The sequence below is a fragment of the Rissa tridactyla genome, chromosome 3 (assembly GCF_028500815.1).
Source record: "Rissa tridactyla isolate bRisTri1 chromosome 3, bRisTri1.patW.cur.20221130, whole genome shotgun sequence".
NCBI lineage: Eukaryota > Metazoa > Chordata > Aves > Charadriiformes > Laridae > Rissa > Rissa tridactyla.
The window spans coordinates 55,724,067-55,739,921 of NC_071468.1; the positions used below are offsets into that span (position 1 = coordinate 55,724,067).

The 15,855-nt window shown below is 40.9% G+C and overlaps 1 protein-coding gene across 2 annotated transcripts in view; it reads left to right on the forward strand.

Moving 5' to 3' along the window:
- The window catches only part of UST (uronyl 2-sulfotransferase), a 163,681-nt gene that overhangs the window by 73,228 nt on the left and 74,598 nt on the right, over positions 1-15,855 (forward strand). For both annotated transcript variants that reach the window (XM_054195681.1, XM_054195680.1), the window contains exons 3-4: positions 5,518-5,673; positions 13,396-13,475. In XM_054195681.1, coding sequence (XP_054051656.1) covers positions 5,518-5,673; positions 13,396-13,475 — 236 coding nt within the window. The remainder of the gene's footprint in view (positions 1-5,517; positions 5,674-13,395; positions 13,476-15,855) is intronic.

The window sequence follows — 15,855 nt, forward strand, 5'->3', positions numbered from 1 at the left end:
ATTTAATAGTTATGCTTTTCTTAAGTCTTTGTAAGTTTGAGGACTGTGTCTACACCAGTCCCCTTTTGCTACTTGTGCTCCATGCTTATGTTTTCAATTTATTTTGGTACTTAGGGATGTTGAATCATTAGAGAACACATTTTAACTTATTCTTCCAAATACGTCAGCTGCAAAACAGATGAAATGCATTGCTTAGGGCCGGGGCAGGGGGGGGAAGTCAAGTCATCTTTTTTCAATTAAATTAGTTGCTTCATGAAAATGCAACAGAAGAATCTTCTCTTTCTTCTTCTGCCTTATTTTCAGTGCTCTACTACAGCTATGTGACTTTCAAACTTCAAAACCAAACAAACTTCACCCTTACCTTTCTTGTGGTTTCTAGTGTGTTTTCGGTGACCCATAGAGAGGATGATGCTGTCTGCTCTGCTTTAGAGTTGGTTAATTCCAAAAGCTTGTCTCAGTCCAGAGGCATTACACTCTACAGGTGGATCTTGACATAACTGGATCTGTGTGGTTTAGCTGGGGAAGAAGGAGGCTAGCTAGTAATTTATTTATTTTTTCTCTTTTTCATCTTTCAGTCATGTTTTCTGCTGACATATCTTTGTATTAGCAATTCTTTGTTGTAATTGCTTTAAAAGTGAGTAAGAATAAGTTGATACTTGTTTGGAATGAGATTTTGTGCAGCAATTAATGAAGTTAGGTTTGGAACATGTTGTCTCTTAGTGGCCTTAGAGTTTGTCTTTAAATAGGCCGTGTCAGGCTTGTGACAAACCTCAATTAAAAGTAGAGGCATCCAGTGGATCTAAGAAGATCTCAAAGCTGGTGACTGAATACCTGATCTATCTTCGTGAAACTCACAGTGTGAGAATGGATATTCTCTGGAAATGGTAGAAGATGAGATAAAAATTAAATGCACGACAAGTAACAAAATTCTGGAATTTGTTGGTATAGCAGGTGGTGTAAGAAATTCTTCAGGCAACAGGCAAGGATGTGCCTTCTAACATCCCATGTGCAATCTTTGGGAGCACTGAAGGAGGAGAGACACCGGAGGGAAGTGGACTGTTGACAGTGCTGAGGTTTGCAGGTGCCTAACGAGCATCTTCCAGCACTAACGAGCCAAACGGGCCATTGCTTTGACCCAGTAAGCCATTTTTTAAATTCTTATAATTCTGTGTGAGTTGGACAGGGGAAAAATGAAGAAGTTGCACTGGGAAGACGTGATGCTATATAGAGATGTGTGACATCAGCAAATGTTTCATTGCTTTCACAATCTTACCAGTTTTGTCTGTTGGTTGGCCTCATTCATGTGATAAACATGGAGCGCTACGTGACCACAGGTTAGTGTCTGCTCAGAAAGGAGAAGCCAGTTCTGGCACCCACTTCTGGTCCCTCTCATGAGTAAGGACAGGGATCACTTACTTGCAGAGTTGTGAAGATAATGGATTGCTTCCTGGGAATGTGTATTTCTGACATGAGTTATTAGTCTGGGCAAATTGTACCTGGGCTGGGAAATTTTTGGCAAGTGGGCAAAATTATACTGGATCTGGCTTAGTAAAAGTAGAGTAATTCAGGTCTTTGAGTGGATCCCTAAATTGCTGACACTGCAAGTAATTATCCAGCCTAATCCTTTTTAAATGGTGCAAAGGTTTACCTGGAGACAAAGCCACCACTGAAGATGGAAGCCTGGGCTTTTGTCAGACTATCTGAACGTTTGCTCTCCTCCTGAGACTGGCAGACCTAGCCTGCAGAGCTGCTTGAGAGTCCTCATCTGTAATGCAAATTCATTTTGGGTTAAACTTGCTTTTCCTTCTCCTCGGTTTCATTCGCAATGGTTCTTGACATCTTATTTAACTGTGGAACAAAAGAAAAAAAACCCTCAGTTTGAACTGACAAGTAAATTGTTATAAAAGTTTCCAAACCCTTGGAGAGAGCTATTTTAATTATACTGTGGGTTTTACTTTTTTTGTAGTCCTAAGTACTAATTAATATAAATCCAAAATGAATTACATGTTTGAATTGTTTATATTACCTCTGGGCTTTGATGCAGTGCTCAATAAAGTCACTCTGTAATTATTTTTAAGTTGCGTATATTGTTACATGAATATCATGTTGCCAGAGCATCACCTCAGCAGTTAGTCAGTCTACATGATACATACTCTCATTGTAAAATAACATGTAATCCAATTAGCATTTTGTAAACCTCCAACTGCTGTTTTCCAGCTTGTTTCTGCTAATATAATAGGAGCCTTCTTTTCAAGTGCCGTCTCTGCCACCATCTCTTACAGTGTTGGAGTCTGTTGTGAGTATCGTGAGGGGGGAAAAGAAAGAAGTTCCTCTCTGGAAAAAGTTTTCAATTTCTTGCATTTCTAGATCTGCCTGGTAGAAACTCAGGTTCCTGGAAGAAGTATTTCTTCTTCTAAGAAATTCATCATTTTCTAAAATGCAGAAAGCAGATTTGCAGTGTCCTAAGGGAAGTGGTCACATCAAACAAATACTTGCTTATATACCAAAAGCCTGTGTATTGCATGTCTTCGTGTACTGGGCACACCTTCTGGTGCATTTAGGTGTGGGAGTGCAGTGGTGACGTAAACAGATGAAACGCGAGCAAAGCTTCAGCAGTGAATCCCTAAAGCTGGCCACGTTCAGCAGTGCTGCAAGTCAAGTTTCGATTACTGGTAAGGACTGTGCTCTTTTGAAGTGAGCTTTGAGCTGTAGCACTTATCTTGAATCTTGTCTGATTTTACCCAAGTGTATTCAGATTTTACTGAATCAAGGCATTGATATATCGGCCTCCTCTAACCCAAACAGTTGTCTGAAAATAATAGCCCTTTATTTCAGTTTTCTCTATCTGCAGTGAGTATTTGCTTATGTTTTCTTTTTGGGGGTTGCCGTGGTTATCGTCTGTGTGCAGAACAGAATTGTGCTACGTAGGAAGGTGAGTTTCAGAAACAATGGTGAGAACTGGCCGAACTTGGTAGCAGCTGTCACTTTTTTAGCTCGTAAAGTTGTTTGCACTTAGAATAGAGACTTTACAAAGGCCTGCTTTAATTTTACTTCATTTTTAAAGGATGCTATTAATAAGATTCACACAAAGTTACTGGCTAATCATCAGGGATTTAGTTATAACTTGAATGTAATCTGGGTGCAGCAAAATTCCGCTTGAAATGAGTGAAGTACTAATGAAGAAAAAATTTTGCTCGCTATGTTGCAAAGTGCAACTCTGCTATGAAAATCAAAGCAGTAAATAATTATGAAGCATTTTTAACTGTTTCCATAGGCCTAGAAACTCATCATTTCTCACATTTCCAGGACGCTAGGCAAGCACACGCTGCATGTGCTCTTGCTACTTCACTGGCACTTGTCAGCATCTACTTAACATTTCTCTTGAAGACTTTCACATACTTGCACAGCAAAGTGTGCCAAAAGTGTAGGTCTGAGCAGAGGAGAAACTCCCATTCCACAAGTTAGAGTGGTGGCGTGTGGATAGTGCTGCGGGGCAGTGGCAAATACCTATGCTGGCTTTTGTTACGCAAATAAATGAATCAAAAAGGGGACAATCCCAGAATATGGTTCCTGTTCTTGCATAAGAAAAACTTGCATTGTGGTGACCCTGGTGTTACAATCAACATAATAAAATGTGTTCAAATGTTAACCTTTCTGACATCATTAGCAGTTGTTTTGTAAAAGTTTAGCTACGGCTGTAACATAGAGATGTTAAATTCATCACCTTTGGAGTTCCCTCATCATTGAGGCTGGGATTTTGCATTTCACAGGAAGCAAGGCTTCTAAGGAGTAAGGGGCTAGGTTTCTCATTGAAAACTTTAGATAAACATTACAAAATAGTAAGGTTTGGCATGTTATGTGGGTTTTATATGAGCCTCGGGAGGCCCATGTTTACTTGCTGAATTGGCGGATGCGATGTCCTGGAACTTGGAAAGCTTAACTGAGGCCATGAATACCAAATACCTACCCCTTCCCCAGGTAAAGTGGAGAATGACAGCTTCCATATTTATGTTGCAGTGAAGGATATCCTAAACATTGCAACCAGTAAAAACAGTTATGTTCTTTTGGTCATGGAGTGTAATGTTGATAGCAAAGTGCCAGTGTGTTCCCATTGTGTATAAGGGAATCCAGATTTTTTTCTTTCATTTTTTTGTTCCAGTTTGCAGTCCTTTTTGAAAGTAATCTGAAGGGTTGCCTGAGGAATCATTTTGCTTCCCTGATGAAGATCTATTAGCTGTTCAGATACTGAGAGAAGTGCCAGAAGTCCATATGCCTCATCTGACTGCTTTTATGTTAGAAATACTCCTCCTGGGAGAACATGATTGCATCAGCAGCATAAGTAACTATAGGTTGAGATACACCATCACTTTGGCACGTGAGCCATTCCTTGTGCTGAACACATGTCACCTGGAACCAGGGTGCAGACCCCATGTCGGGAAACATTTTGTGCAGTCATTTTAATAGAAAAATGAGCTTTTCATAAGTGAGTGCCATATATGCACTGCTGTGGATAGAACTGTGAGCTCCTGACTATGTTAGGCAATTTAAAAGGCTTGAAAACAGATGCTTCTTGGCCTGTATTATCAGATGTTGCTGCTATATGCTATACGCCAAATGCTGTCTATGGCAATAGTGTGACTTCAGAATGCCTTTTACTGAAAGAATTGCCCTTGGACATCATCCAGGAACAGAACAAGCCTGCATCCAGTGTACTTCAGGACAGTGAGTTACTACTCGTTTGTTCTGGTTTCCTGAGAAGGAGAGCATGGTGCAAGAATTCGTGTGGGATGGAGACTGTTCCCAGTGGGCAGGTTGCATGTGACTGTTCTGTTTTGAGGTTTAGTGAATGTTACCTGTACACTGGTGATTAGATTATGCCAGTTGGCCTCCAGGTCACCTGTGGCTGCAGCGTAGTTTATTCCACAAGTACATACCTAGCCAGTGACATGATTTCTTCTCTGAGTCTCTTTGGAAGATTCATGTTTATATATGAAATTGAAACAGTTGGTTAATTTTAGCTCTATACAACTGGTGGTTGGTTGGGTTTTTTTTTCTTTTCAAGCTGAAGTTTTGCAATTCCAGCATTCCTCTTGTGTTATGTCAACTTCATTTTGAGTTGCCAAACTGTTGTGCAAATTCACTTCTGTTCTTTGTATGGGAGGCAGTCAACTAAAGCTGACTATTTGCAATGAGGTTACAAGCAGCAAGCTTAAGTCCATCATCATCTTCACTAGAAGACATCAGCAGTGGCTAAGTGTTTCTGGACTAGCTACCAATCTGCACTTTTACATTAAACTGGATCACGAGGGGAAAATCTTGGCTTGCCACCTCCTGAGCCATGCGTTTCTATTCTAAATCGCTTCTAGCTTGCTCATGGAAGTGAATGCTTCTGACCTGGGCAGGGCCCTAGAAATTCTCCTGTATGTATCTGTTGGCTTACAGTCAAAACATGGTGTGATTCAGAGGTACACAGAAACAAAAATACTGACTCCATTTTTTTTTTCAATCTTTATTTAGGTACTTCCTTTCCCCAGCCAGGTGGTCTACAACAGAGTTGGAAAGTGTGGGAGTCGAACTGTGGTTTTACTTTTGAGAATTTTATCAGAGAAACATGGATTCAACCTGGTTACTTCTGACATCCATAACAAAACAAGACTGACCAAAAATGAACAGGTAAGTTACTCCTGTTCATCTTAGATCCTGTTTTCGTATTATGTTCGTGAAACTGAGAAACGAAGGCATATGCTAGCAAGAATCGTATTGAAAAGGTGTACTACTACTTTGACCTGAGTAATCAGCCAGAATTCATCATCCCCTGAGTGGCTTCAGTTAATAGGAGAAATGGGTAGTAGAGCCAAGAGCAACATGATGTGGAAGCTAACCAGAAAAACTGACTTACAGTGAGCCAGCTGTTGAATTCAGTCAGCACAGCAGTTAGCACGGCAGTGAGAAGGGTTAGTACAAATGAAGTTAGGTGCTAACAGCTTCTGGGACCTGTATTAATGTATCTGCAGGGCACAGCCATTTATCGTGTAAGCAGGCCAGCTTGTTCAAACCTAGCTTGGGTCTCCTTAAGCAGAGCAGGAGTACTTAATAGGCAACGGGGAGGGGGGGATTGCTCACTTTCTTAATTCACTTCTAGTGATCACTTGCTTCAGAAAGTTGTTTCCCAGGACCGTATTAACCCATGTTGCTATGATCTGACATGTCCTTGATCCTATCTCAGCCTCTTGCTCATACGTCTTTTTCACGGTATTGCATAACCCTCACTAAGGCAAGTGAAAATACCACATGAAACTTTTTTACCCGGACGCCCCTTTTCATGTTCCCTTAAAGTTATAGAGGGCATCGTTTTGCAGCTTTGATTCCACAAAAGAACCAGTTATTTAAATTCCCTTGTATGTAGGGTAACCATGTGCCCTCTGTGAGTATCACTGCCATCACTAGATACTGATGCAAGTAATACAAAAAACCTCAGACTCCCAAGCGTACAGATGTAGTCAGATGCTGTACACACGACTGTTGCACACACTGCCCACAGCTGCTATTTTGATCTGCTGATCAGGTAAATGCTGCAATAACTGCCTGCGTCACTCCTAGGAATAGCAGCCTGCAAACCACAAAAGGATGTGCACGATGATCAAAATACGCATGTGGGCCTGCCAGTGGCATTGTGCTGTGATTGGGGATAACTTATTTGTAGTCTGTTTATGAGCATAAGTTTGTGATTTTTAGATACAGCAGTTCATTCCAAATGGAAATTTGGGAGCAGATGTTGCTCCCGCAGGTCCCACCTTCCTCCCTTCCAAGGTGGCCGTCGGGGTCCCACCAGCAGCTGGCTTACCTAACCCCACATGGTGCTCAAACCAGCCCAAGGTGGGGACCAGCTTGCCAGGGCTGCAGCAAAGCCCAAAGGCTTCTGTGCATGGCTGGGTGCAAACCCCCAGTGGAAGGCTGTGCGGGAGGCCAGTGTACCCACTCCCACTGCCCCCGCCTGTGGTCGGGGGAAGGGGCAGAGCCCCGGGCTGCAGCTACTGCAGCATTCTTGTCTGTATCCCACCAGCAGCACCACAGAGCCTGGGGAGTTCGCAAAACGGTCCCATCAGGTCAGGGTCAAACTATTCTATGCTACAGAGCCTGCCTGGGTAGTTTTTCTGCTTAACTGTAGGACATGGGATAGGGGATTTCCATGGGTATGACTGCTTTTGTGTTTTGGGTTGTTTGGGTTTTGTTTTGACTATGTACTTCATTGAGTTTCATCGCTGATTGGAAGATGCATCATAAAACCTAAAAACCTTTCAGGTATTAATAATAACCAGCTTTCACCCTCACCAGCTACTTGGTTTAAGTTCTCTTCTGCCTTTCTCTGGTAGGCGGATTGTCCTTTGTTAAACGTGATGGAAGATCACATCTCAACAGTCTTCTGTGCTTTAGTCCAGCATGTGGAGATTCCAGAGAGGTGCACGCTAATTTTTGATGCAACCAATACACAGCCAGAAGATAGATACCTGCATTGCTTCTTGCACTCCAGAGGCTGTTAGGTTACTAGACAGCGAATGTACTGGAACACCGATGGTGCTGGATGTATTGCTACAGAGCTGATGATTTACTCTATGGATTGCTCTACTATAACTTGAGTCTCTTTATTTTAATTTATGGCTTATTTACATAGTTACAATAGGTTCATAATTTAATGAGTACTTTTGCTGAAAAGTACCTTAGATGGCCAGGAAACATGCCTGGAGACAGTAACTGTTCTGTTGTTCAGGGTATTTTTAGTTGTCTTCTAATTTTTTTATGAGCAGAATATGAAAACATAAATTATTTCTCCCACCTTTAATGTGGTGTACACAAGAGGAAGTTAAGAGAATGGATGGTCTCAGGCTCCAGGCATTGGAACAAGAGAAAAGACGGCTGGGCTGTAGGCTCCCAGCGTGAGCATGGGCTTCTCGCTGGAGATGATACATCTCTCTTCCTTCTGTCATTTGTCTGTCCTGTGTTTGGTTAAAGCCCTGATCCAGCTAAGACTTTTCTGTAAATATTTAGCTTATGCAGTCTGCTGTTGTTAAATAAATTTAAGCACGTAGGTGTTCTTAATGACTGTGGAGATTGCATGTAACTGGAATCCATATTCTCATTGCCTCTTCCAGTTTCCTTCCTACTAAGAAATTTTCCCAAATTATGTGTGCCTGCCAGCAATTAGAAGTGTAGCCTTTGAACATCTATGGGCATAAGGGAGTGAGTTCTGGAAACAGATGAGTTAATCTGTGCCTTACCATTTGCTATAATGTTTCCAAGTAAATTAAATACAGAAAATAACATGTAGTATTCATGTATACAAAATCAATCTAATTGATGTGGCTTCAAAATGACACAAGAACTGTTGCTAAATGAATTCTTCCCCTTCCCTGGCTTCTTCCCCCACCCCCATTTTTTTGCATTTGGAAAAGTAAGAATGAGTATGCTTGTAGATATACAAATACCAATCAATCACACGCAAGAGTAATTGATAGTTTGCCCTCACGTTGTTTCCTTCTGCCACCTATCCTTTTGGCCGTGCAGCCAGCCTTATATATAATTCCACACTAAAAATCCATCACTAGCTTTTCTTAAATGCTTTTAAAGACAGAAAATTGGTCATAGCAGCTCGGGGAGATGAAGAAATTCTTGAAACCAATCCAAATTTTTGAGAGTTGAAAATGAAGATCTAGTCTCATTCCTGTGAGTTGTTTATGGAAATGAATACCGAGATGAAAGTGATATACCAAATACCTGTAGATACTTGTGCTTCCTGGACCCTATCTGCCTTCAATAGAGACTGAAAACAGTAGAAGAAGGTAAAGAACTCACAAGAAAGACAGATACACAGAGATATTTTTTTTTTTTTGTCCTATTTGGTAGTGGAGACCATAGTGTTACCCAGCTGACCCCACCTGGAAAATCCCAATTGCCTCAGCATACATTTTGACCTTGGATTCTCCCAGTGAAATTCATCAGCTTAAAAAAAGTAATAACATTTTGGCTGTTGCCTGGGCAGGATTATTATCTGATTATTTCTTCTTGTTCCCAGTAGAATTTACCTATTGCAAATCTAGAACTAAATGGGACTGCTCTGAGCAGCCAGTGCATGGAGATGGCCATTTCCAGAAGAAGGAAAAAAGGTGTCCTCTCTCGCAAGCCTGAGTTGAGTTTTTGTGTGGGAACAATGCTGTGGCTGGAGCAAAGCCATCCTCCACGTTTCTCCCCTTTCCGGGAGGGCCCCATCCAGTCTCTCCAGTGTCATTTCACTGTGCCATCTGCTGGATTGTTATTTACAATGCAGCAACAGCTGAGTACAAATACACGGATGATGCTGAGCCACTGCGGTTTGATTGGTTCAGTATGGCCAACTAAGATCCTACAGTGGTAGTGTAGGACAGTAGACAAGGAAAAACCTTTCCCCTTGGAGTATTGCCTCTTGGTGTTCTTACTCAGATGGGCTTTAAGATTCAAAAATAGCTTGAGATTTACAGGATTGCCTCTGTTTCTGGGTCTGCTCTTCTTTAAAGATCCTGTTTAAAAGTCAGTGCAGAAAATGAGTTTTGGAGAAAAATTTTGAGTAGAAGCCTAAGCAAGGAGTCACAGTGGTAGAGAGCAAATCAGCATTTAGGCTAAAGACTCCTTCCAATTAATTGGAGTTTGTGGCAGAGGGGTGGAATTGACAGCAAATGTGTGTTGACCACACCACAGGGGTCTTTGCAAGTGCTTCCTGTGGTTTAGCATCTCTGCGGACTCCTGCCGTGCGGTGTGCATGCTCCCTTCTGCTGGGGGAGCACAGAGCACCCAGTGCTTTTGGTTCGCTTTTGCCCAGCAGTCGAGCTGCGCTGATGAGGCTGGGCCGTGCCGTGGGCTCTGCTGGAGGATGTGAGCACAGGGCACGGCGTGCCACCACCTGCCTCTGCCCACACACTCATCGTGTCCTGGCACTTCCCTCCCCCTGGGTCCTTGTTCAGCAGCAGTATCTCTGGTGCGATTTACTTAATTTCAAAAGCAAATTACTATCTTTTCAGCACTGTTTCACTGAAACAGCCTAACCCCTGCAGAACTCGGGGCAGCAGCACGCAAAAGGAATGGCTCTTTATGGGCCCTTATCCTAGCAGGCATGTGCTCCTTTCAGGCTTCCTCCGGGTATTTTTACAGTTTCTCCCTCCAAACATGGATGTATTCTGGTTCATCTCTCCCCTAACGGTGTTTGCCAGTGAGGTTTATCTTCTGCTGCTTGTGCCTTTTAATCTCTTTTCAAACTTAGGTCGGTTGAAGACAATCTCCTAGATCATCTGTGCATGTATGTCTCTCTCTCCTTCATCACTCATTCCATCCAAAGGTACTTGCTTTCCTCACCTCTCATCCTCTGCTCACTTTTACTCTCTGCCTGCCCTCTACACTAACCATCTTATACCAAAACAAAACAAAACAAAAAAATACACTAGAGACCTTACTCTTCTGGGAGACATTGGAAGATTTTGCTTTGCTTTGCTTTTTTTTTTCCTGTAACATCCTCTTAAAAGGAAGAGCGGATCACTAGGTATTCCTGAGCAACACGTTTGGTTTGTTAGACTGAAATCAGTTCAGCACAGTGGGATCAGAGAGGCCCAAGAGAAATATGGCCACAATTTGCATGTGGCCATGAGCCATTACAGTTATTTATTTTTCCCTCCTGACATCTGCATGTTGTTTCTGTTGAGCTTTGCTTACCCTTTTGGCTGGGTTTTTGAAAGAATGTTTTTTGCTTGTTTGTTCATATGCACATTGCAGCTTTATCCACATCTGCTTACATGTCCAGTGGATCATTAAGCATCTAGATATGAAGGTACTTTAAGTCAAAACAAAATTCTCCATCTCCTTTGGAGTAAGCTATTATCATAGCTCAAGAGACTGAGTTTGGTAGCAAGAGATTTTAAAAAAAAAAAAAAAAAAAAAAAAAAAAAAGCCGGGAGCCAGATGCTGTCCTGCTCCCTGTGCATCTTTCCAGACTCCCTTTGCTCCTGAGGCAGACGTGCCTCCGCTAGTCCAGCAGCAGGTCGACACCAGCCTGACACTGACATGGAGCGAAGCGCAATGGGAAACGCAGGGGTGGTGGTGTGTGAACCCACCCGGCACTAGCAAATTGGTACCAACCCCAGGGGTCGTACTTTGTAACACTGACATATGCAGCCCCCTGCCCATGTTTATCTAGCGGTATTGGATTAAAGCTGCCTGTCTTTTTGAACTTCGTGGGATTACTTTGTATGGGTATACTATCTTTACATCTCCATATTTATACTCTAATGATGGTGTTTCGTTTATTCTAAAATGGAATTACAGTGGTGACAGCAGTGGCATGAATCAAGTTTTTATCCCGTATCAGTAACTTCCTTCTGCCATCTTCCTTCCGTCATTTATGCAGCTAAAGTAACGCAGGTAAAATGCCAATATATCATAAAGCTTCATACAGTTCTGAGAAATTCACTTCTCCTGTAACTTCTAACAAAAATAGAAGCCAATTGAGACATTGGATACCCAGCCTCTAGAGTATCCCTTTGTTTCATACTGCAAGGTGAATTAATATAATTTTTTGGCAGAGTTACTGGTCCTGTAGAAATGTCAGCTTGGTTTGCGAGGAAAGCCTTTGTCTCTTCAGAGCATTAACAAACAATACTCAATTACTTTGTGCCAATTATTGCAAAGTTTTCTGGGCTTTCTAATTCTGGTCTGGGCAAGCTCTGCTCTTCAGGTTTATTAATTTCTTGCTCATAGCATTTATATTGTACTGAAGGAGCTATATGAAGACCTGTTTGTACTTGAATCAAACAGTCCAGAGTCCAGATATGACTAATTAAAGCAGGGGGGCTATTCCCTTCCGCTGCTTTTTTCTTTTTTTCTGCTTTTTACACACACCTCTGTTTTCTCTTGTTTCTCTTTTCCTTTCATATTGTCTTTCTTTTGGTGGTCTCCTCTTCTTTTTGTTCCGTTCCCTTGGGTTTACAGCCTTTCTCAGACCTAGTATACCTTGATATACAAGGTCTGTACCTACTATGCCTTCATGTACTCAGACTAGTTTGACAGGAAAAGGCCCGTCCTGAGGTGATGGACAAACTGAACTGTCTGCTTCAGTGCTCATCGTACATGTATGCGTATAAAAGTGTTAAGTGTTGAAGGCAGAGCAAAAGTAGGGAAAAGCGCATTAGTGTGTGCACTTCTGTATTTGGTCCTGGAAGTTAAAGTGCATATGAACAAACAGCTTGTGTTGTCTGAAAGAAGGCAGGTTATGTGTCCTAGTTAAAAATGGAGAATGAAAGATGGATGAGAAGCAGTACAATGTGACACACAGTGTAAAAAACCATGGCAAAATATCAGTATATCAAAACTGGGATATAGAAGGAAAAAAACTGACAATTGCTGTCCCTTAAATGTAGTTCCATATTTGTTATGTCATAGACATGATTTTCTGCCATGCTTTTGGGGCTTTTAGTGCCTCATACCTATAATTTCAAATGCATTTGTGTTCAGTGTCCATTATATAGCCTGCATTTGAGCACAGAACAGAAAATCTGAAAATAAATCCTAGGAAATTAATAGTAAGGAGGCAAAATATGCGAGGATGTCTCGACTCTCTAGCATGATGCTCCACTAGACATTTTCAGTTTCCTCTAGATCATAGCTAGAGCTCAGTTTACACAGCATTGATATTATATCTGTGGTGTGCGGTCTTCAATATATGCTGGTTATATTATTCCATTTTAATGATCTGAAAATTTAAATAATTTCTTTTTTTAAAAAAAATTAAAATGTTGTGAACATGCCTGAACTAGAACTTAGCCTCATCTTTCTAAAAGTTCCCGTTTAATTTGTACTCTTAATTTGCTATAATAGTAAAAGGAACAGCAAGTGCTGATTTCTGTATTGAAACAGGTGAATCAATCAGTGTTTCGGCAACGTTGGTGGGTTTTATTGTTACATGAAAATGGTCATTGGCTCAGCTCTCACTTTCTGTGACAGTTTCAGGCGTTTTCCATTTTGGCATTCTGGTGAATAGAGCCAGTGTCTTCAGAGGGCAGCTGCCACTTGCAAAGCTCTGGTGCAAATTTAGGCAGGGTTTAGATTTTTCCTTTAGTTTACGCCTTTCCTTAAACTGATACTCCCTTTTGGATAAGCTGCATAATAGCAGGATGGTGTCGGCAGCTTAACCTCTCTTGCTTGGACGTGATATAGTAGCCGTGCTATCTTGATGACAGTGTTCGGGAGGGATAGTGGGGAAGGAGTTCCTGAGTAATTCACACTTGAAAATTACATCATCATATGTTGTTTGAGAGTTAGATTTGTCTCAAAACATGCATTGATGTAACATGGAAAATTTGATTTGTTAATTCTTTTTAGATGGAATTGATTAAAAACATAAGCACTGCGGAGCAGCCCTATTTATTCACTAGACATGTTCATTTCCTCAACTTCTCAAGGTAAGGCATTTTTTCAGTTAAAAGTCTTTTGCATTGATTTCTATTAATTGTAATACATAAACCATTTTCGCCTCCTTTTTTACATATAAACAATATGATGTACTCTTTTTTTCCCCCCTCCTTTCTGGCGCTGGAAGTCACATTCAGAAGTTGAGGGTTTTTTTTTTCCTGCGCTCTCCTTGCTACAGAATAGTTCTGTACGGCATGTTTGTGAAAAGCCAGGATGTTATTGCATGCCTTTACCTCCGAGATGATCTTGATTTACAATGTTCCCAGCCGACACGCATGAGGTGGTAATTTGGGTCTTCAAACTGTGCACTGATGTTTTAAAAGTGGCGGCACACTGTTGTGAATGTTTCATCTCTGTGTAGCCAGATACTCATACAAGACTGAAAACTCCACTGAGTTCATTAATTTGGTACCTGGAATGACCCTTCGCCAATTTAACCGATTTAATTTTGTTCTGACAAAATAGTTCCAGTTCCACAAGATAGGGAAGTATTTATGAACCATGGCAGAGAGATTATGCTCTGTATCATGGGAGTGCAGTCCCTTCTGGCAGCCATTTAAAAGCATGCAGCAAGACTTTAGAGACATTTATAGTATGGAATGTGAAGAAAATTGAATTTGGATGAAACTTCTGAGGAATTTTTGGAAGGATGCGAATGAGTGATGCCAGTGAGCATTTAGCCAGGACACAGAGGTTGAAGCTGACTGCAGATGGTTATTGCCCAGGCTGTAAATTTAATTTGGAAATTATATTGGGGAATCATGCCATCTGTGCCACTAGGTTGGACTTCGCACATTTAGATAGAACAAATTTGTAAAGTGTGAGTTTTCTGCAGATCTTTGCAAGATCTTGCCTAACTTCACAGCGTTTTCTTTACATGGTAATGTTCAATGCATGTCCTTTGAATGTATGGCTTCAGGCGTGGGTAGAAAGTGTAGTAAGAAATTACACAATTGGAGGGAGGCAGGGGCTGTTGTTTTGGTTTGTTTTTTTAGAAAATAAAACATTCTGAGCAATTGGAAATTCACTTGCTATATAACTTAACTATGGCCATGATTTTGTTACGTGAAAACAGCAGGCGTTAAAGAAAATTTTGATCTGTGTTCTCTATTCTGATTACATGAGAGTTCCATTTCTAATGTATTATTTTTAAAGAATAAAACTCATTAGAATAGGACTTCACATATTTCATAAATGATCTCTTCTCTCTGCTGAAATGCAAGATAAAACAAGTAGCAACTCCTGACAGTCAGAGATGTTTCTTATTTAAATTGATTTTTCAGAGATGGTACACAACGTTAGGTAAATGAGAAAAAGGTGAACATGGTAACCTCTTCCTCCTCCCAAGATCCCATTTTCTATACATACGGTTTATCCTTGACACATAGGTAACATCTTTCTTCTGTAGTGTATCCTTGAGATAAAATCTCCCTACATTTTTCTTCCAATACAAATTTGTGAAAATATATAAAAATTATATAAGATGTATAAAAGTATTTGCAGCTTCCTTTTTGGCTGTTTCTTGCAAACACGAAAAATTTATTTTTTGATTTATTGAAGGACACTTGGTTTAACTAGTAGCTGTAGAGTAGTGAATAGGCCGATGAGTCTTTAAAGAGAGACACCATTGAAGTGCATCAACATTGCTTACTATTGGTTTAGCATTTCCTAGTGTTTTCTGATAAATAAAACGTTTTTGAGAGTTTGTCTTTTGTTTCAAAATTTATTGGCGGTGTTATGACTGACAGTGAAGTACCATGTTGAATATTTTCTCTGTTCCTTAATTCTAGGGTGATTTTTTTAAAAAATGAATTTCATTGGGAACTGGAGTGTCAAGTACCTGATTTTGCAGAAATTTCAAGAGTGTGATTTAAATACACATTATAAATATTACAATATTGTGAAAGCATTTTAGTTTTGCTTGATTTTTTTTTTTTTGCAACTGTTCCTTTGTAGACCATCTCTAGATGATTAGCTGAACTCAAATTGTGTATGGAATACGGTTCTTCTCGTTTGCCCCAGCTTTTCTGCCAACTCCACATAAAAGTCATGTTATACCCCAGAAACTAAAAGAATGAGGGTCAAAGTATCGATGCGGTGTTTCCTGGCTGACAGCTGAAGACCTTAGACAGCAGCTCACCGTGAGCAGCCAGCACAGTGGGGTGCAGGATGGATGCACAGGGACGGGTAGGAGACAGCCGACTCCTGGCCGCAGGCTTAGGGCAGCTTCAGATCTGTGAAAGGCTCAAAAAACAGCTTGAAGATTGAAGTACCCTGCTTTGGTGAAACCCCTTGCTCCTTCCCAAGGAAAGGGATGAGGTTTTCTACATGCCATTGTAGCAGAGCTGTTACTGGAAATCATGAATTTTT